The sequence below is a fragment of the Mastigoproctus giganteus genome, chromosome 9 (assembly GCF_048544385.1).
Source record: "Mastigoproctus giganteus isolate SK-2022 chromosome 9, ASM4854438v1, whole genome shotgun sequence".
Taxonomy (NCBI): domain Eukaryota; kingdom Metazoa; phylum Arthropoda; class Arachnida; order Uropygi; family Thelyphonidae; genus Mastigoproctus; species Mastigoproctus giganteus.
The window spans coordinates 51,374,973-51,396,919 of NC_143583.1; the positions used below are offsets into that span (position 1 = coordinate 51,374,973).

The following is a 21,947-nucleotide window of genomic DNA, read 5'->3' on the forward strand; positions in this document are numbered from 1 at the left end:
ATTGGATCTATGAAGAACCTGCTGCCAAAGTCAAGAATGGACACCTGGTACCTCCATCACGATAATGCTCCAGCTAACCGCGCCAAAGCCTGCACCGAATATTTGACCACGACAGGACTGAAACAGGGAAAAAGTAATAGCCCTGTGGTCAGAGGTGGACCATGCCTCATTTACCTATCACTTGGTAAACGTATGTGCAACTGACTGCGTGGTAAATGTAATTAAATTTAAAATAAATTACAGATTTTAAATTAACAAACTATTAAAGAAATTAAACTGTTAACAAAATTTTAATCACTAGTGAAGTTTAATTTAACCTACTGAATGGAAGTTAAAATTCCCCTCCAAAATATCGATAACAAGGGCCTAATGGATATTAAGCTGTAGCTTTATAAATATTTAACTAAATGCATAAATAAGCTAACCCACATGACTATGTATTTAAGCTATATATTAACTAGGGTTTAGCATATTAAATAAAATTAACCTTGTATGAAATTTTGAAATGCACAGTCACCATATACATTCAAGTGCAGGAATGTGCTATGTGTGCACTGGTTAACATCTTCTTGACTTTTGTATTAGTAATGGCAAAGGAAGGAAGCAAGCTTATACATCATCAGCCAAAAAAAAAAAGAAGAAGAATACTTCTCACGTCACTTGTCCTTCCCCTCTAATAATTTGTCTAATTCTTCCTTAAATTTATTCAAACTACCTACTTCCCCAATGTAAGATGAAAGTTTGTTCTGACAATCAACTAACCCCTGGCTGAAAGCAAGTTTCCACACATCTATTGGTTGGTTGGTTGATATGTTGTTTAATGGCACAGGGGCTGCTAAGGCCAACACATCTATTCTGCAATCACCCATACTCAATTTAAATTTATGCCCCCTTATATGTGTTGTCTGAGCAGGAGAAAGGATGCCATCAACATCATATTGCTAGTGATTAATACTAATAATTCCGCACAAAACTGGCTGCATGGTCAGCACTCTCATTTCCAGGTATACCACCATAACTAGGGACCCAACAAAGTTTTATAACTTTCATCTCTTAGCTAGATGAGCCAGAAAGTTCTAAACAGAGTATGGGGCCCTGAATTTAGAATCTGAAATATGGAATGTTTGACAAAATCTTTTTTTTAAATCCAGTTATGTGATGCCACTCTAGTTTTACTCCACCTACCTACCTATCTATCTGAAAATGGTAGACTGACAATCTATTAATTTAATAGTTGCTCTGCTTATTCAATAAATGTTTCTTTTTGTTAACTGAAATAACTACTTCAGTTAATTAAATGTGAAAATTACTGAATTTTATCTTCCTGTTCATTCTCCTACTCATTCCAAACTAGCATACTGTTGGTTTATGGCAAAGGTTCCTTCTGTCATAAATACTTCGCTTTTCATATGTGTTATGGCCATGTTTCGCAGCAAATTTATGCAACCCCCCCACACTTGTCAATAATGACAAAGTGATGCGTAAAATTTTAGCGATCAGCATGAGAGGAAGCTTTCGCTTTCAACTTCTGTTCCTCTATGCAGCATATACAGGCACTCCCCTGCTAACGTAATACTTGACTTACGGAAGTTTATCGGTGCAAACTTAAAAAAATCATGGAAATGTATTTTGCATCCCATTGGAATAAATGCAGGAGGTATTGTGAAAATATCGTAATGTGAACCCAATAACACATTGATTTTTTTTTTTGCTAATTTGTTCCCAAACCTAAGAAGTTGAAATTTTTGCTATATAACTATTTATCTCTCTCTCTAAAAGGTAATTTCTATAATGGAAATTGCACTATAATTTCATCATTATCATATGTTCTGTTATAAAAATCAATTTTGAACGCCTTTGTGATATTTTTTTTAAAACACATTTCTGGAAGTTGCTACCATAAAACAATAAACAACAATTTGCACTTACCTGTTGATTGGGCCTTTCTGTTAGCGCAATCTATTATAAATGGGTAGTAAACTCGATCTTATTACATTTGTTATAATACTGATAACTTGAATTCTTTGGAGTTTTTACGTTACGGTATTATGGTGAAATGAGTTCCCTTTCACTGAAATTTTCAATCATATAAGAAACAAATAAATTTTCGGAATCTTCTCTTCATTGCTATTTATTTATTACAATGGTGAAGGGAAAGGGATCAATGGAAAGGCAAGTGCTGGCAGTGCTAGGAAATGAAACAAAATTGATTTAGAAATGAAGATGATTAATTAAGAAGTACGATCCATGATAAGGTTTGCCCTCTATTGCACAGGATTAGGTCTTGCTGCTTCAACAGTGAATACTATTTTAAGGGACAGTACACGTATAAGAAAATATGTTAAAGTATCAATGAATTTAACATCAACCATTATCACAAAACAGTGTTCAGGTTTTTATTATTATTACTACTAGCCATATAGTGCAAGGAAGCCTGAAGCTTATGCTGCACCAGCCAAAAAAAAAAAATTTCCCGAGTTACCCTGAGAGAGAGAGAAGTAGAAGGGAAACACCAAGAGAGAGAGAGAGAGAGAGAAGAATGATGATATCCAGCTCAGGACCCTGGGTATGCCAAGCCCATACTCACTAGATGTGAGCCCCTGGGGGTCTCAAAGATGGAAAAGCTATTAATAATATGGATGGAAAATCAGATTCAGAAGCAAGTGCCCCTGAGTCCAGTGGCCATTCAAGAAAAAGCAAGAATTATTTATGAAGATATTAAGGATAAGTACAGCGAACCCCAAGCCAAGTTTATGGCAAGCAACTGGTGGTTTTATAGGTTCAAGTATCATACTGGTTTCCAAAACATTAAAGGTGAAGTCGCCAGTGCCGATTCTGCAGCTGCAGAGAAATTTTGTGATGTGTTGGGAAAAAACCTCTTCTAAATCTCCACAGCCCTCAACTTCTGCAGCAACGTGCTTATCAGATAAGCTGGAGAGTTAATTCTGGCAACGTACTCAAAAGGTAAAACTTGCTGACAGTTATGCCTGTCTTCTCTCTCTCTTTTTTTAATTTTATAATTTTGAAATTTTTGTAATTTTTCCTGTTCATGAGATAAAAAAAATTGAATAAATAATTCTATTTACATGTTTGTCGAACATATCTTTTTTCCTTTAATCAAATTCAGCACGCATTATTGCGAGTATTGCATAAGCATTTAGGGAAATTCCGACTTATGTAAAATTCAACTTACATAAAGTTCTGTGGAACACAACCCTTACATAAGTTGGGGAGTGGCTGTAATATTCTTGGGCCATCTAAAGATTTCTAAGCCGATACATAGCTTTTTTATTAATTTCAATTGCAGCTGTTTTAGGTACAAAAAAGTCAACTGCCTTTTCCTGTGTCTTTCACTGTTATAATGCTGTTACAAACTGCATTGTAACAGTACCAAAATTTGACCAATGACCCAAGAGGGTACCCAACTATTGAAGATTAATGATAATTAAAATAAACAAAATTAAAGGGAAATTGAAAAACAAGAAAACAAACAAAAAAAAAAAAAAAAAAAACATAGAATAACAGAATTTATTGGCTATCCCAAGGATTTTTATTAGTTAAAATTTATTTATTACTGTATTTCTTCGATTTTAATACGCACTTTTTTCCCCCTATAAATGTCTTTAAAAATGGGGTGCGTCTTAGAATCGATGGCATCTTACAATCGCAGTTTTTTTTTCCAAATTTTCCTGCACTTTGCAGCACCGCACGTTTTGTTTTTACATGGAAACCTTGCTCCAAGTTTGACCGTTATCGCATTCTCCAATGCAATTGGAGAATGTGATAATGGTCAAACTTGGAGTGGGTGATTTCATTTTCCCCCTATAAATGTCTTTAAAAATGGGGTGCGTCTTAGAATCGATGGCATCTTACAATCGCAGTTTTTTTTTCCAAATTTTCCTGCACTTTGCAGCACCGCACGTTTTGTTTTTACATGGAAACCTTGCTCCAAGTTTGACCATTATCGCATTCTCCAATGCAATTGGAGAATGTGATAATGGTCAAACTTGGAGTGGGTGATTTCATTTTCCCCCTATAAATGTCTTTAAAAATGGGGTGCGTCTTAGAATCGATGGCATCTTACAATCGCAGTTTTTTTTCCAAATTTTCCTGCACTTTGCAGCACCGCACGTTTTTGTTTTTACATGGAAACCTTGCTCCAAGTTTGACCGTTATCGCATTCTCCAATGCAATTGGAGAATGCGATAATGGTCAAACTTGGAGTGGGTGATTTCACGTGATTTTGAAATGTGAAGCCACCGTTATTTCATTATAGTGGAGCTCACTCAGCAAAACTAGGAAGTTTTGTTTGTATCTTCAAAAGTACTTAAGTGGAGTTACTGTATTTCGTTAATTTTGATCCCTTATTGCACATTAAAATCAAAAAGATTGTATTACGAAGCCACATTGAAACGAAAAGTTATTGCGTATGCAAAAGAACGTGGAAATAGAGCTGCAGGTCAACATTTTGACATTATTGAAGTAAATGTTTGTCGTTAAAGAAATGATCGCAATTCCATATTTTCGTGGAAAGCAACAACCAAGTGCTTTACAGGGCCTAAGAAAGGAAGATTTCCACAACACAAGTTGATGAAGTTGTGATATGTTTTGTAATGGAGACACGCGCAAAAAGGATTACTCATCACTCGACAAGCCATGCAATTGAAAGACGGAGAAATTGCCAAGTCCTTTGGAATAGAGAAAATAATTTTAAAAGGCACTTGCGGCTGGTGCGACAGACTCATGTTGTAGTGGATTATCATTAAGGTGCCGAACATCTATCTGTCAAAAAATTCCTGCAGACTTTCAACAGAAGTTGATTAACTTTCAGCGACAGGTGACAAAATTAAGTAAAAAAAGAAACTATGAGTTTAGTCAAATGGGAAATGCTGATAAACCCCAGTCTTCTTCGATATGCATTGAAATTACAAGTCAACGCTAAAGGTGCTAAAGAAATCAAGATTATAAGCACGTGCTATGAAAAGCAGTATATCACTGTGATGCTATGCATCACCGCTGATGGTCGAAAGTTGCCACCATATTTAATTTTAAATAGAAAAACCATACCAGAGAATGAAATTTTCCCCAAAGATGTTATTGTGTGTGTACAAAGCACAAAAAAATGGATGGATGTCGGCAGAGCTTATGGAAGACTGGCTAAATGTTGTTGTGGAATAGACTTTCTGGAAGTCTTTGTAACCCACCTAGCATGCTAGTACTTGATGCATTTCGTGGACATTTGTCCGAATGTGTCAAAAATAAAATTGTGCAAAAACGTGGTGACTTGGTTGGGATTCCTGATGGCATGACTAGCCAACTGCAGGCACTCGACGTTTCAGTCAACAACCCATTTAAGGATTACTTGAGAAAGGAATATGAATTCTGGCTTTTGACTGACAACCTTTCGCTGACAACTTCTGGAAAAATTAAGAAAGCGCCGGCATCAAAATTGGCAGAATTGACATTAGTGAAGTGTCAACAGCTTGGAAGCTGATCCCAGAAAGAATAGTAAAGCACTCATTTAAAAAATGTTGCATCACCAATGCTCTCGATGGCTCAGAAGATGATATATTATGGAATAATGAAGATAATGACGGCGCAGAAGAATCTAACCCTGAATGTGAATCTGACTCTGATATTGATTCAGATGCAGATATTGATGGCTCAGAAGATTCAGAAGGAAGTGATGAATAACATACCTACTGATAAATACCAGTACTATTGTTGTTAATAAATTGAATTCTATTATAATTAAAATAACTGTTAGATTTATTCTAGTGTTTTATTTTATTTATTTATTTTTTCTTAGAATCAAAGCTTTTTTTCTGAAATTAAGGTGTGTCTTAGAATCGAAGAAATATGGTATTAGTTTAAAATTATTTTTTAAATTCTTTGCTGTTTATAACTAGACAATCTGAGAGACAATGCAGTGCATACTTGATTGCTTGTTATAACACATTTTTGGATATAATGCCAGTGTGATTATGTTCCTAAAGAGGAAAAAAAAATAATGCAGTTTATGCCGAACTCATAAATTGACAGATTTCACAACAGACACTAACAAAAGCCACACAGAGGGAGAATTAATTTATTCAGTGGTTTCCAGTTGTTGACCACTAAACAACTATATTTGCTTGTGCAATATATTCTACAAACAGCATGAAATATGAACACACACACACACACACACACACACACACACACTGAAATGAAATTGCTTACAATAAAAACGTGTTTAGGCATCATATATTCATATTAAAAAATAGGGGAAAAAAAAAACTAGGTAAATTTTAATTTGGCCTATAATATGGGTGTTGGAAGGTGTTGGAACCATGCTCTATCGAGGTCATTCTGTACTGAAATATTTGAAGTTAAAAAAGTCTTAAAACATACTGATTCTGAGAGGAATGAATTTCAAATCTCCATATTCTAGTTTTTTTTATTATAAACTTATCTGCACCTAACATTTAGGAATTTTATATGCACTGTATTTACTTTTTATTTTGTAAATAAACTTTTAATTTTTATATACTGCTGTTTAGCTGGTTGATTTGATTATATTAAAATCTGTATTTACTGACATTTTTTAGATAAAGTAAATCTTAATATAAGATTTTTAATTATTTGTTTTGCATGTGTTCTAATTTCTCATGCTAAGGACCATTAATCCAGAAAGACTCTGGTCCCAGGCTTTCTTGATAAGGGGTCCAGTACTCTATGATCAAGAAAGCATCACAACTATTGTGGCATTTTCTTGGTTGTTCAAGATGAAAATGGTACAGACAGAGTAAAAACTGATGCAATTCAGGAGATTCCAAGGTCATTTACTGCTCGAGTTCAGCAGCAGAGATGCCTATAATCTGAAGATAACTGACTGGAGATTATGCAAAATCAGAGGAACACACCGAAATGATGGTCAGTTTTGTAGCCATTTGTGTATATCTGAGTATAAGATTGTATTTTGCAATTAGTGATTTTTGAAGCTGTTTGTTGTTTACCCCCCTTTTTTGAAGGTCACATTGGAGGGAGAGAAAGCCCAGGGAGGAAAGTTAGAAGTAGCTGTTATGGCTAATTTAGAAAGATATAGCTGCAAGCTATCAGGAAATGAGTGCTGTGCCTATCCATCAGTGAATCGATAAGGTGGCCAATTCACCAATTAATAAGCAGCATGCAAGTTCTCCAAATTAGAGTAAATACATACCTCCAAGCTGGATGCATGGATTGACTTTTGATTTTGATAGCATAAGTCAGTAGTAAAATTTGGTATCAGAGAGAGAAGAGAGAGAGAGAGAACAAAGGGTCATGAGCCACAGCATAGTGACTTTGGAAAGGGGATGTGTGTAGGGTCCAAGGGCAGTAGAGAGCCACTGTAATGAATAAAGATCTATCCAAATCAAGGCACAATGTTTAGCAGAGTTATAAAATGGAAAGTAATAATTTAACCGTGATCTTACTATATGATACTATAACTGAAGAAAAGTATGATTATCTATAGAATACTACAAAGTAACTGATAATATTTTTAGGGTTTATTTTCTTGAAACAGACCTAAGATTTTTGATATTTAGGAATGGTCAATCCATTGTGCATTAGGCAATTGTATGATTAAGTATCACATAATCACTCAGTTTTAGAACTGGATCAGGATTGAAATTGTCTTCTACATAAATGAACTGCAATGTTTTTTCAGCTGATATGCGAAAACCATTTTCTGCAGCCCATTTGAAATTCTGTTAAGCATACCCTGAAGCTGTTTTTCAATCATTCTCATGTTTTCAGATTGTCAAGATATGCTAAAGTCTATGCATATAAAGTATATAGCAGCCAGATTTTCAGTTGCAAAAAGATGGAAATTGGACATCTGTAGGCAGAAGAAACACAGGAAATTTTTTCCCTACTTTAGGCAAAATAAACATAAGGTGTTTTGTTAAAATTCTAATTCTAACTCCTAGGAGTTGGAATTAGCATTAGCAGTGGTAAATGGTGCAAAAAAGCAAGCTTATACAAAAAACAAAACAAAAACACCCTCCCATTTCATTTATTCATTCCCTCCAATACTTTGTCTAGTTTTTCCTTGGATTTATTTAAACTATCAGCTTCCACAGCAACAGATGGAAGGTTGTTCCAGCAATCAATCACCAATTGGCTAAAGGCAAACTTCCGCACATCAATTTGAATTTGTGCCCCCCCATAGAAGTAATGCTTGCACTCACCTCAAGAATAAGTGGGAGGGGAACTGACCTTGGGGAAAATTTTTTTCTAAACAAAATAAATCATTATATTTGTTCTAGCATTTCAGAAATAATACCAGGAGTGAGAATATTCGTGACCTCATCATTACTCATCAATTAGATGCTTTGCAGGGCTTAAAAGACAAGAACCAGGGGCAGGTAGTGATCACACAGTTGTCAGTTGGAAGATGCTGCAGTAGTTAAAGGTAAAGGCACAGGTTTTATTTTCAGAAGAGGGGACTTTGGCAGTTTAAAGCTATAAGGCATCTGTTAATTGGGCAAATTGCAAAGTGAGGGCAAATGCACTTGAATTGTGGAATACTGTTAAAGCAAAAATCACAGAGCCCGTGAATGCATACATGGCATTAACAAAATATTTCAGAAGGAGGATGCTGAAGTGGATGAATGCAGAGTTGGCTGGTGAAATAGAGCAGAAAAAGATATCATGGGACAGTTACTGGGTGATGAAAAGTACTGAAGCCTACAACAGCTACAGTTTGATTTGTAATAGTAACCTTAACTGTAATAATACAGATATGGTTAGGAGGTCAAGGCAGCTTATGAGAAAGCACTGGCTAAGAAAGCAAATAATGGGGACACGGAATTTTTCATGTATGTGTATACAAGGAAAAAAAAAGCTAATCAGATCCAGACCCTTGTGCACTGGGTGTGGGAAAGGCTTAGCCAACCCAGTTGACGTTGCGGATGAATGGAACAGGTCTTTTGCATCTGTCTTTACTGAAGAAAGAGCCATCATGCTGAGCTCTTAAGAGGCTGTGCAAGTGAGGTAGAGCCATATGGAATTAGTGATTTTGAAATTACAGACGACTATTTATTAGAAAAACTTTCAAGCGTAAAGGCAAATGAGGCTCCTTGTGTTGATGACCTTTTTTTTTTTTTTTTTTTTATATGAAACCCCAAACACGAGAGGTATTAGAACCTATAGTACTTCGTACTGTGCATGGGTTGAAGGTTGAAAAGACGAAAGAAGATATTTGTTGACTCAGTAATTTTGAGGAAGGCCACCAGTGAGTGTATTGTACCACTGAAGTTAATTATGGTGGCATTGTTGGACTCAGGAGAGAATCCTTTGGATTGGAGAAATGTCACCATGTCTCAGATACATAAAGATGGTTCTAAAATTGAAGTTAGTAACTAAAGGCCGGTCAGTCTGACTTCATTGGTAGGGAAAATCATAGATGCAATGATTAAGAGTGCAATCCAGGGACATTTAGATTGATATGGCATTCTGAATAACACACACACCATGGTTTTGTTAAGGGAAAATCATGCTTAACTACTTAATAAGCTATTTTGACACAGTTATTCATGTGCTGGATGTAAGGAACAATTTCAACATAGTTTTGGATTTTAGCAAAGCATTTGACTTCACACATTAACCCTTGTGAGAGGTTAATGTGTAAGCTTGAACAGGTTGGGATTACTGTAAAAATTCTAAGATGGATGTGGGTGGCTGTAAGGCAGAAGGTAGTGGGTTGTGATTAATAGATATTCTTCAGATTGGTGTAACATCAGGAGTGAAGTCTCCAAGGATTGGTTCTTGGACTACTGTTGTTTCTTATTTTCATAAAGGACATCAACGAAGGGATAGAAGGCATGATGTAAAAATTTGCAGACAATGTAAAGATTGCTAGAGTAGTTAATGATCAAAAGCAGCACTCCTTCAGGATGATGTGACAAGGCTTGAAAGATGGTCAGAGATGTGACAGCTATGTTTTAATGCTGCTAAATGCAAGATCACACTTGGGGAATAGCAACCCCAAAAAATTATGCACTTTATGGTGTTGAATTAAAAAGTAGAAGATGAAAGGAATCTGGGAGTTACAATATGGGCAGATATGAAGTTTTCTGAACAGTGTAAACAGGCAGCTAGGAAAGCCCATGATGTCCTGGGAATAAAATCTTTCTTTATGCCTTTTCCAATTAATATGCTTTAAATGATGACACTATACTTTTTGTTTCTATTTTCTCATTTTATGGAAGGTTAAATTTTTATTTGGCACCTGACAGAAACTCCCCCTCCCTCAAGAATTGGTGGACTAACACAAACATCACACATCCAAGCAATCATAATATTCAATAACATTAGTGACATTATAATTTTGCTCATTTGACCCTGATGAGTATTTTATTTCCAAGGGGAAGGGGAGATTTGCTAGTTAAAAACTGAAATTGGAAGGGTATAATTGAAGAAGAGTGAAAATATGCACACAACTCAAAAAATTTCAGACAGTGAAAATTGGGATAAATTATTTAAATCCTAATTATAAAAGAGCATTTTCAATTCAACAAAAAAAATTTAAATTTTATTTAAAAAAAAAAAAATGGTGTCTGCCAGATACCATGTGACAGAGTTTGTTCCATGGTTTAAGGGTTGATGGAATATTTGTCACTAATTTTTAATTTTAGTTATGGAATATTTGTCACTAAATTTTGATTTTTGTAATGGAATATTTGATGCTAAATTTTGATTTTATTAATGAAATATTTGATGCACTCTTGTTCTTGAAGTTATATTTATTTTATTTTATTTTTTTTTTTGTAGAGGTTGGTTTAGAGGCTTCATTTTTTGGGGATATTCCGCTTACTGGCTTGTTAGAACTTGGTGATACAGGACAGGATAAACCAAAACGAAGGAGACGAGTGAAAAAAAAAAATCCATTGGAAGACAGTTATCCATCCTACCTTCAGGTGAGTGTTTTGTTAAATTAAAAAAAAATAAGAAATTCAGAGCTGATTTTAAAACCTGGGCTGAGCAAATTTTTGTGCCCTTAGATCATTTAGTATTATTTTAATTTTTTTATAGTTGGTTTAAACTGAAATTATTAATTTGCAACTTTCTGGAATTTATGATAGAGAATAAATAAGTTTTTTGACAAACTTTGACTCCTTCTGTATCTCATTGTTATATTTTGAGTTTGAACCATGAAATTTCTTAATCTTATTGCAAAAACATAATTTTTTTTGTCTCTTCTTTTTCCAAAAACAGCAAAAACTGTTAAAATCAGAATTTAAACAATTTACTATAATTGTTCAGTTAGCTAAAAAAACCTGATTCTGCAGGTTTTCATTTTCAGTGCAATGTTCAAACTACTATAGCTCAGAGATGACACCCTCTCTCAACTTAGAATTAGCCTTAGTAGTGGTAAATGATGCAAGAAAGCAAGCTTATAAACTTTTAGCAAAAAAAAAAAAAAAAAAAAATCTCATCACCTGCCCAGCCCCTCCAATAATTTATTTAGTTCTTCCTTGAATTTATTCAAACTACCTACTTCCACAACAACAGTTCTAACAATCCTGGGAAACTTCATTATTTATACTGAAACCATTCTTCCTCAATTCGAATTTTTACACTCTTGCATGTGTAGTCTGAGCAAGAAAAAGAATACTATCAATGTTTAGCTTGTTCAATCAACCAAAGCCTTAAACATCTCAATCTGATTACCGAGCAGGTACTTCGTCTCCAGATGCTGCAGTTGCAGAAATGAAGCCTTTCTTTGTGAGATCGCCCTTTTGTTACCTTCACTAATCTCATTGCCCTTCTCTGCACCTGTTTTCCAGCGGATCCATGTCCTTACTCTGAGGTCTCCAGACTTGCATGGTGGGCAGGAGCAGCAGTGCTTAGCACATACTTCTTGATTAGACTGGGGTTCGAGCCCATTACCACCAAATATGGAGGATGCGGAAAGGCCAGGGAATGACCACTGCATATCCCTGAAGCAATATGGCCTTAGTTGCTAATGCTCCTTAAAAAAAAAAAAAAAAAAAAAAAAACCAAGTAGTCAACATGTAGTCTAATCATTGCCTTGTACAATGGGGTAATCACCTTATCACTGCTAGCAAAGTTCCTATATATCATTGACAAAACTCCATGGGTGCCTCCGTAGCCAGGTGGGAAGGAGCAGCAGTGTGTATCATATGCTTCTTGATTAGACCGGGGTTCGAGCCTGTCACCACCAAATACAGAGGATGTGGAAAGTCAGGGAATGACCACCGCATATTCCCAGAGCAATATGGCCTTAGTTGCTAATGCTCCTAAATAACACACAAACAACAAACAAAACTCCATGAGCTCCTTGCATCCTGTCTGCACTGCTCAGAGAACTTTATATCTGACTGCATAATTACCCCATTTTTTTCCCCCCATTACGATTTGGTACCACACAGTGTGTTAATCTGCGATTACTGCTACCCATATGCAGTATCCTGGATTTGTCAAGGTTAAACTTCATCTGCCATTTCTCAGTCCAGTTCTTACAGTAGCTGACCCTTGATTACTGTCATTAATCATACTGCCAACCTTTGTATCATCTGAAAACTTAGCCATTAAGAATAACATACTTTCATTATTATTATTAATAATGAAAGTAAATTTGTGAGCTAATGTTATTAAAGACTCCCTTAATAACATTAGCTCACAAAGAGCAGTGTCCATTATTAATCACTCTTAGTCTTCCACTCAGCCATCCTTTGAAACATAGCAGTAATTTGCCCTTGATGCTGCTGTATTGCTCCAATTTATACAATAGTCTTTTATATGCAGCAGTATTGAAAGTTTTCCTGAAATCCAAGTATATGATATCAAAATTATTTTTTGTCTCTAATTCCTTTGTTATTGCATTATAATACCTAATCTGAAATGTAAAATAATGAACCCGTGTATGCTCCTCACCACGACTTATGGAAATGAAACTGAAAACTACACATTGAAGAATGGAACGAATTATATTAGGAATCAGACTGGTGGATAAAAAGAGAAATACATGGATTATGCAGCAAACACAAGTAAAGGATATTATTATCAAAACTAAAGAGCTGAAATGGACAATGGAAATAGAAAGGTTGGAAGAATATTTGCTGATACTATAGAAGCAGTGTTAAGTGGGTCAGAAAACTGCTAGCGTGGGGGGGATACAAGGACTAATAGATTAACGGTAGCCACTGGCAGAGGTGAAAGAGATTCTTGCACTGCTTCTATTTAAATGAGCAGCAGCCTGGAAAACAATGTGCAGGGTATTTCAGAGACTGCTGGGAGTCATTGTGTACAAGTAAACACATGGGTTGTGTTAGGGCAGTTAAGAATAGGAACAGATGCATGTATACTTGTGTATACACCAACGTTAGGAGTTTGGTAAATAAATTTGATGAATTTGAGGTATTGCTCAAAACTTCAAAGGCAGATATTGTTGGGATATCAGAGACGTGGTGTCACACAGATATAAGGAATGCAGAACTGGAATTTGGGGAGTACAATGTGTACAGGAAAGATAGACAGGATAGAAAGGAAGGAGGGGTTATGCTATTAGTTAAGAAACACATAAAATCCAAGGAAGTGAATCAAGTTGACATCGCTGGACACTGCAGTATCGAGTCAGCTTGGTGTGACATAAGCATTGGGATATCAAAATTGAGAATAGGAGTCTGTTATAGGCCTAATGACTCTGAGTATATAAGAAACTGTACAGGGAAATAGAGTGGGCCAGTAAATCAGTGAGTCTTATAATGGGGGGTTTTAATTTCCCAGTTATTGACTGGAATTTGTGAGTTGGTCACTCACACGCTAGCAAGGCTTTTGTGCATTTATTGGATGATTGTTTTCTACATCAGCACGTTCAGGAGGCAACTAGAGGGAGTAATACTCTTGATCTGATTATCAGTAGTGAATCTTCATGCATTAAGAATCTGCAGATAAAGGAACCACTAGGTGGCAGTGATCACAGTGTGCTGAAGTGGGATTTACTCAAAGAGATAACTACCATCAGGGGTAAAGGGAAGGGTTTTTGCTTTCGTAAAGGCGACTATGGTGGTCTGAGACAGTATAATTCTATACTGTGGGACCAACTGATGATATTACCAACAGCAAATTCAAAATGGGAAGAATTCAAAGAATTTATTTGGAAGCTACTAGGCTTTACATACCAACTAAGAAATATTGTTCAAGGTTTAGGCCTAAACGGATGTCAGATGAACTAATGAGACACATGACACAGAGAAGAAAAATGCATGGGATACATATGAATTAATGGGTGACACGGAAGCCTATGATAGAAATAAGCTGGTCTGTAACCAAGTTACAAAGGAGGCAGGCAAAGGCAGCTTATAAGAAATCTTTGGAAAAGGATGCAAAGAAAAACAGCAAAGAGTTATTTACCCGTGTAAACTCTAGTAGGAAAGGGATTAATCAGATTGGTCCACTGGATATTGGTGGTTCAACTGTTGATGATCGTACTCAGGTGGCTAACAAACTAAATGAGTATTTTGCATCTACATTCATACATGAGGAGTTATTCAGGGAGGGGGAATGCCAGAGGTAAGTTAAACTCTACCAGTGAGCTAGATGATTTTGTAATAACTGAGAGTAAAAGTGGAGGAGATATTGTTGAAGATTAACATAAATAAGGCACCCGGGGTGAATGACATCTATCCAGTTATATTAAAGGAGGCAGCAAAGGAAGTAAGCAAACCCTTAGCCATAATTATGAGAGCTTCTTTGGACTCAGGGGAGGTAACCATGGACTGGAGATGTGCAAATGTGACCCCAATTCACAAAGGATCAAAGGCTGACGCAAGTAATTATAGACCAGTTAGTTTAACTTCTGTTCCAGGAAAATTAATGGAAGCACTGGTTAAAGAAGCACTGCAGAATCATCTAGACAAGACTTCAGTTATAGCTCAGACACAGCATGGTTTTGTTAAGGGAAAGTCTTGCCTGACCAATTTGATTGGATACTATGTGGTCAGAAAGGAACTGGATGCAGGGAATAACTTTGATATCATATATTTGGATCATAGAAAGGCTTTTGATACTGTTGCACATGGAAGACTTCTGAACAAATTGGAGCAGTGTGGCATTGGAGGCAAATTGCTGCTATAGACAAAGGGATGGTTGATTGGGAGAAGACAGTGGTAATCAATGGGCCCCTGCTCATCTTGCTTAATGTCCAAGTTTGCCGACAATACAAAAGTTGGCAGGGTTGTTAAGGACACTAATGACAGTACGCTGCTGCTGCAACAGAATCTAGAAAAGTTGAGCAGATGGGCTGAGAGGTGGCAAATGAAGTTTAACATTGACAGGTATAAAATACTACATATGGGAAACAGTAACCCCAGAATAATGTATCAACTCTGTGGTAGAGACAGTGGTATCAACCTCTGTGGTAACAACTGACAATGGTAGAGAACGAAAAGAAACTGGAGGTAATTGTGCAAGCAGATATGAAGTTTTCTGAGCAGTGCAGATGGTCTGCAAGAGTAGCACATGGTGTCTTGTCAATAATATACAGGAATTTTTCTAGCAGGCATAAAGGAGGTGATTATCCCCTTGTATAAAGCAATAGATAGGTACAGAGAAGTGCAACCAGATTAGTGAATGGAACAAAGGGATGCTCTTACGAAGAAAGGCTTAAATTTTGCAAATTACAGTGGCACATCCGTAGCCAGGTGGGAAGGAGCAGCAGTTCATAGCACACGCTTCTTGATTACAACGGGGTTCGAGCCCATCACCACCAAATACGGCAGATGTGGAAAGGTCAGGAAATGACCACCCCATATTCCCGGAGCAATATGGCCTTAGTTGCTAATGCTCTTAAAAACCAAAATAACAAACAAACAACAAGAAAATTACAGTGTCTGGAGATCAGGCACCTGCAAGGTGATCTGATTGAAGTGTATAAAGCCTTGAATGGTTTGAGCATGCTCAATGCTAATGGATTCTTCCTCTTGCAGTCAGAATAATCACCTGAGAGGGCATAAATTCAAATTGAGGAAAGATAGATGTATGGAAGTTTGCCTTTAGCCAGCGGGTAGTTGGTTGGTGGAACAAACTTCCATCCTTTGTTGTGGACATTGATAGCCTAAATAAATTTAAGGCTGAGCTGGACAGGTAATTGGAACGAACGGGAGGGGTGAAATGAGAGCGTTTTTTTTTGTTCTTTTTTGACATCATTACATAAGCTTGCTTTCTTGCATCATGTGCCTCTGCTAATGTTAATTTGTCAATTGCAGTTACGAAAGACAAATGAGACACAAGTACAGAGATAGTTGTGAATGTCAAAATAAGTTAATGTGGTAAAACTTGAATGTAAGCTCTTTTTACATATGGTAAAGAAATTAAAATAAAGTTTTATTGCAGGTTTATACTTTTTACCATCAAGTGTTATAATACAAATATTTAATACCCTCATTTCAGAAATTATATTACTTTGTGAATAAATCTGGTAAATTGCAGACTTAATTTGATGGACCTCTGTCTTTCTGTTGTGAATTATTAAGAACAGCCTGTTTGCTTTTGGCAGTTAAGTTTGACAGCTCCACACAGAATTTATAGGTAGCAATTTGCCCAACTGGGTTAAATTAAGTTAATATTTAACTTTAACTTAAGGTGTAATGTATTTGTGGAACTGATTTATCATTCAATACTATATGATAGGAGGGAGTATATGATGAGACCCTTGTCAATCAATTCAGCCTGGAGAGATTGTGCAAGGCTCATGGGGTAGAATTTTTTTTAAGCATGGTCTCTGCTTTGCTAACAGGAGAGTCTGCTTTTACAGGGATGGCATATACTTAAATAGAAAGGGGTGCAAGAATATTTGCTGATGCTATCGAGGCAGTGTTAGATGGGTCGGAAAACTGCTAGCTTTTGGGGATTCACAGACTAAAATATTCACAGTAGCCACAGGCAGAGTAAAAGTCATTCTTGCACTGCTTCTATTGTTATGTGCAGAGAGAGAGAGAGAGAGAGAGAGAGAGAGAGAGAGAGAGAGAGAGAGAGAGAGAGAGAGTTACTGCGGATTTCAAGAGCTGCTGGGAGCCATCATGGAACAAGTAAATACGTAGGCTGTGTTAGGGTAACTAAGAGTAAGAACAGGTGCATGTAATATAAGCAGTGCAGAATTGGAATTTGGGGAGAACAGTATGTACAAAAAGGATAGACAGGGTAGGAAGGAAGGAGGTGTTATGCTGTTAGTTAAGAAAGACATAAAATTTAAGGAAGTGCATCCAGTTGCCATGGGTGGACAGTGTAATGTTGAGTCTGTTTGGTGTGACATGAACACTGGGAAAGGGAAAGTGAGAGTAGGAGTGTTTATAGGCCTAATGACTGATGACTACAACAAACAGTTGTGCAGAGAAATAGTTGGCCAGTAAATCAGAATGTCTTGTAATGGAGGATTTTAACTTTCCAGATATTGACTGGAACTTGTGGGTTGGTCATTCGCATGCTAGCAAGACTTTTGTAAATTTATTGGAGGATTGTTTTCTCTAGCAACATATTCGAGGGGTGACCAGAGGGAGTAATATGTTTGATCTGATTATCCGAAGTGATTATTAATGCTTTAAGAATTTTCAGAAAAAAGAACCACTAGGTGACAGTGATCACAGTGTACTGATGTGGGATTTACTTAAAGATGTAACTACCATCAAGGGTAAAGGGAAGGGTTTTTGTTTTCATAAAGGTGACTGCAGTGGTCTCTCCCAGTTTTGAAATTCTATACAGTGGAATCAATTGATGATGTTACCAATGGTGAATTCTAAATGGGAAGCCTTCAGGGACTTAATCTTGGTGGCTATTAGGCTTTTCATACCAACTAAGATATACTGTTCAAGGTTCATTCTTAAATGTCAGATGAATTAATGAAGCACGTGCAGTGACTGAAAATGCATATAAATTATCAGGCAACACAGAAGCCTGTGCCACATATAATCTAATCTGTATTCAAGTCACAAAGGAGGTTAGGCAGGTGAAGGCAAATTGCGAGAAATCCTTGGCAAAGGATGCAAAGAAAAACAACAAAGACTTCTTTACTTATCTAAACTCTAGAAGGAACGGGATGAATCAGATTGGTCTACTTAACATAGCTGGTTTGACTATTGATGATCATGCTCAGGTAGCTGATAAAATAAATGAATGAGTATTTTGCATCTATATTCCCACAGAAGGAGTCTAAAACTCTAACATGGAGCTAAGTGATTTTGTAATAACTGAGAGCAAACTGGAGGAGAAATTGTTGAAGTCAAACACAAAAGAGGCACCCGGGGTGGATGGAATATATCCAGTTATATTGAAGGGGTCAGCGAGGGAAGTTAGCAAACCCTTAGCAATAATTATGAGAGCATCCTTAGAGTCAGGGTAGGTCCCCATGGATCGGAGGTGTGCAAATGTATCCCCAATTCACAAAAAGGGTGCAAAGGGTGATGCAAATAATTATAGACCTGTTAGATTAACTTCTGTTCCAAGAAAAATAGTGCAGTCACTGGTTAAAAAGGTCATACAGGAGCGCCTAGACAAGACTGCAGACATAGTGTGGGTTTGTTAAGGGGAAGTCTTGTCTGACCAATTTGATTGGCTACTACAATGTGGTCACAAAGGAACTCGATGCAAAAAATAAGTTTGATAACATATACTTAGATTTCAGAAAAACTTTTGATACTGTTGCGCATGGAAGACTGCTGTACTAATTGGAGTGGTATGGCATTAAGGGCAATTTGCTGCAATGAATAAAGAGATGGTGCAGTGGGAAATGGCAGAGAGTGGTAATAAATGGAAAAATATTATTAGTGGAGTTCCCCAGGGTTTGGCGCCGGGCCATGTTGTTTTGTTATATCGATGAAGGTATATCAGGCTTAATGTCCAAGTTTGCAGATTATACAAAGGTTGGCAGGGTTGTTAATGACAGTAAAGAAAGTATGCTTCTGAAACAGGATCTAGAAAATTTAGGCAGATGGACTGAGAAATGGCAACTGAAGTTTAATATTGACAAATGCACCCAAGAGAAACGTACCAACTGTGGGGTACTACACTCAGGGAGGTTGAGAATGAAAACGACTTGGGGGTAATTGTTCTGTCAGATATGAGGTTCTCTGAGTAGGGCAGATGGGCTGCCAAAGCAGGACATGAAGTTTTATCAATGATATATAGGAATTTTGCTAGCAAACACAAGGAGGTGATTATCCCTTTGTATAAGGCAATGGTTAGGCCACACCTTGAGTACTGCGTATAGGTCTGGAGGCATAATTTTAGGAAGGACGTAGAGTTGCTAGAACGAGTACAGAGAAGGGCAGCAAGATTGTTAAGGAAGATCGGTGAGACGAACAAAGGTGTGCGCTTAAGACGAAAGGCTTAAGTAAGTTCTGCAAGTTTCAGCATCTGGGACCAGACACTTGGGAGGTGATCTGATCGAGGTGTATAAGGCCTTGAATCGTTTGAGCAGGCTGAATGCTGACGGGATACTTCCGCTTGCTCATATTAAGAACCATCTGGGCATCGAATCATATTGAGGAAAGACAGTTGTAGAATAGAAAGTAGGTGCTCAGGTAGCTAACAAACTAAATGAGTATTTTGCATCTACATTTGCACATGAGCAGTTATTGAGGAAGGGGAATGCCAGAGATGAATTAAACTGTGGCAGTGAGCTAAATGATTTTGTAATAACTGAGAGCAAAGTGGAGGAGAAATTGTTGAATATAAACATAAGAAAGACACCTGCCGTCGATGGTATCTATCCAGTTATATTAAAGAAATCAGCAAAGGACGCTAGCAAACCCTTAGCCATAATTATGAGAGCTTCCTTGGACTTGGATGAGAGGTACGATGGATTGGAGATGTGCAAATGTGACCACAATTCACAAACGTGACAAATAATTACAGACTTGTTAGTTTAACTTCTGTTCCAGGGAAATTAATGGATGCATTGGTTAAAGAAGCACTGCAGGATCATTTAAACAAGACTTGAGTTCTGGCTTGTACACAGCATGGGTTTGTTAAGGGGAAGTCTTGTCTGACCAATTTGATTGGATATTATGATGTGGTCAAAAAGGAACTGGATGCAAAGAATAATTTTTATATCATATATTTGGGTCTTAGAAAGGCTTTTGATACTGTTGCACATGGAAGACTGCTGCACAAATTGGAGCAGTGCGGCATTGGAGGCAAATTGCTGCTATGGATAAAGGGATGGTTCAGTGGGAAAAGACAGAGAGTGGTAATCAATGGACATTGCTCTTTGTGGACTAATGTTATTAGTTGAGTCCCCAATTCTTCATTGATGGGTCCATTTTTTTTTTTTTTTTTTTTTTTTTTTTTTCTGTATTTATTGATGATGGCATATTAGACTTAATATCCAAGTTTGCAGATGATACGAATGCCTGCAGTGTTGTTAATGACACTAATGGCAGTATGCTATTGAAACACAATCTAGAAAAGGTGAGCAGATAGGCTGAGAGGTGGCAGCTGAAGTTTAAACTCGACAAATGTAAAATACTGCATATGGGAAGCAGTAGCCCCACAGTAATGCATTAACTGTGTGGTACTACACTCATAGTGGTAGAGAATTAAAAGGACCTTGTGGTAATTGTGCAGGCAGATATGAAGTTTTCTGAGCAGTGCAGACCGTCTGCAAGAGTAGCTAATGTGTCTCGTCAGTGATATACAGGAATTTTTTTAGCAGTGATAAGTAGCTGATTATCCCCTTGTATAAGGCCACTTCTTAAAATGAGGTCTGGAGGCCTCATTTTAAGAAGGATGTAGAGCTGCTGAAATGAGTACAGAGAAGGACAGATAGATTAGTGAATGGAACAAAGGTTTGCTCTTATGAAGAAAGGCTTAAGCTTTGCAAATTAGTGTCTGGAGACTAGACACCTGTGAGGTGATCTGATTGAGGTTTATAAAGCCTTGAATGGCTTTAGCATGATCAGTGCTGTTGGGATTCTTCCTCTTGCCCAGAATAATCGCCTGAGAGGGCATAAATTCAAATTGAGGAAAGACAGTTGTAGGATAGATGTGCGGAAGTTTGCCTTGAGCCAGTGGGTGATTGATTGCTGGAACAAACTTCCATCTATTACGTAATAAAATATTGCTAATGCTTTTGCTTCTATCGTAAGCAAACTTGTACTTTGTTTGATTTTCTATTCAAACAGATGACAGCCGTTCCATTTCTTCCAGTTCTTTGTGTCTTAATCTAATGGATTTTAATTACACTTTGAGTTGTTCCTGCTGTGAAAGTTGTTTTTATTTTCTCTGCATTCTTTCTAATTCTCGGCATTGCCTCATTTAGGTCTGTAGCACGTGCAATATCACATGGTCTTCCATTTCGCTCAAAGCGTTTCACAATTTCATATTTTTTCTCTATTGACAGAGGCGGACTGGCCATAAGCCTTACCGGGGAAACCCCAGTGTGATTTTGGCCATAAACGCTAGTACAAGGCCACTACAAATTTTCCAGGGTAAGAATTTTTGATCCAGTACGCCTCTGTTTATCGATATTGCTTTTTTTTTTCTCTGAATCTGCAGGGTCTTCACCAGGACGCTTCCTTTTCACACCTTTTAAGTATTTTACTCATTTTTTAGGGAATAAAGCACAATTACAAAACAAGGAGGCACGCTTGATACACATAAACAAAGCTGCGCACGTGTGTAGCAACTGAATAAACACCTGACATTTTGCTAAAGCACATTTCTACGGGTTACTACCATAAAACAATTAACAATTTCCAGTTGCGTTTCTGCTAGTGGAATCTTATAAACTAGTAGTAAACTCGATCTGATTGCATTTGTGATTATACTGATAGCTGGAATTATGTTGCTTTTTACGTTATTATGGTGAAATGTGTTTCCCCTTCACTGATATAAAACACATAAATACATTTTCAGAATCTTCTCTTCATTCATATCATGTTGCATTCCGTTGGGGTGATTCC

The 21,947-nt window shown here is 37.0% G+C and overlaps 1 protein-coding gene across 5 annotated transcripts in view; it reads left to right on the top strand.

Annotated features, from left to right (window-relative positions):
* The window catches only part of LOC150080216 (histone-lysine N-methyltransferase 2C-like), a 1,301,638-nt gene that overhangs the window by 462,162 nt on the left and 817,529 nt on the right, over window positions 1-21,947 (top strand). For all 5 annotated transcript variants that reach the window (XM_090381514.1, XM_090381519.1, XM_090381517.1 and 2 more), the window contains exon 28: window positions 10,798-10,943. In XM_090381514.1, the coding sequence (XP_090237640.1) occupies window positions 10,798-10,943 (146 nt within the window). The remainder of the gene's footprint in view (window positions 1-10,797; window positions 10,944-21,947) is intronic.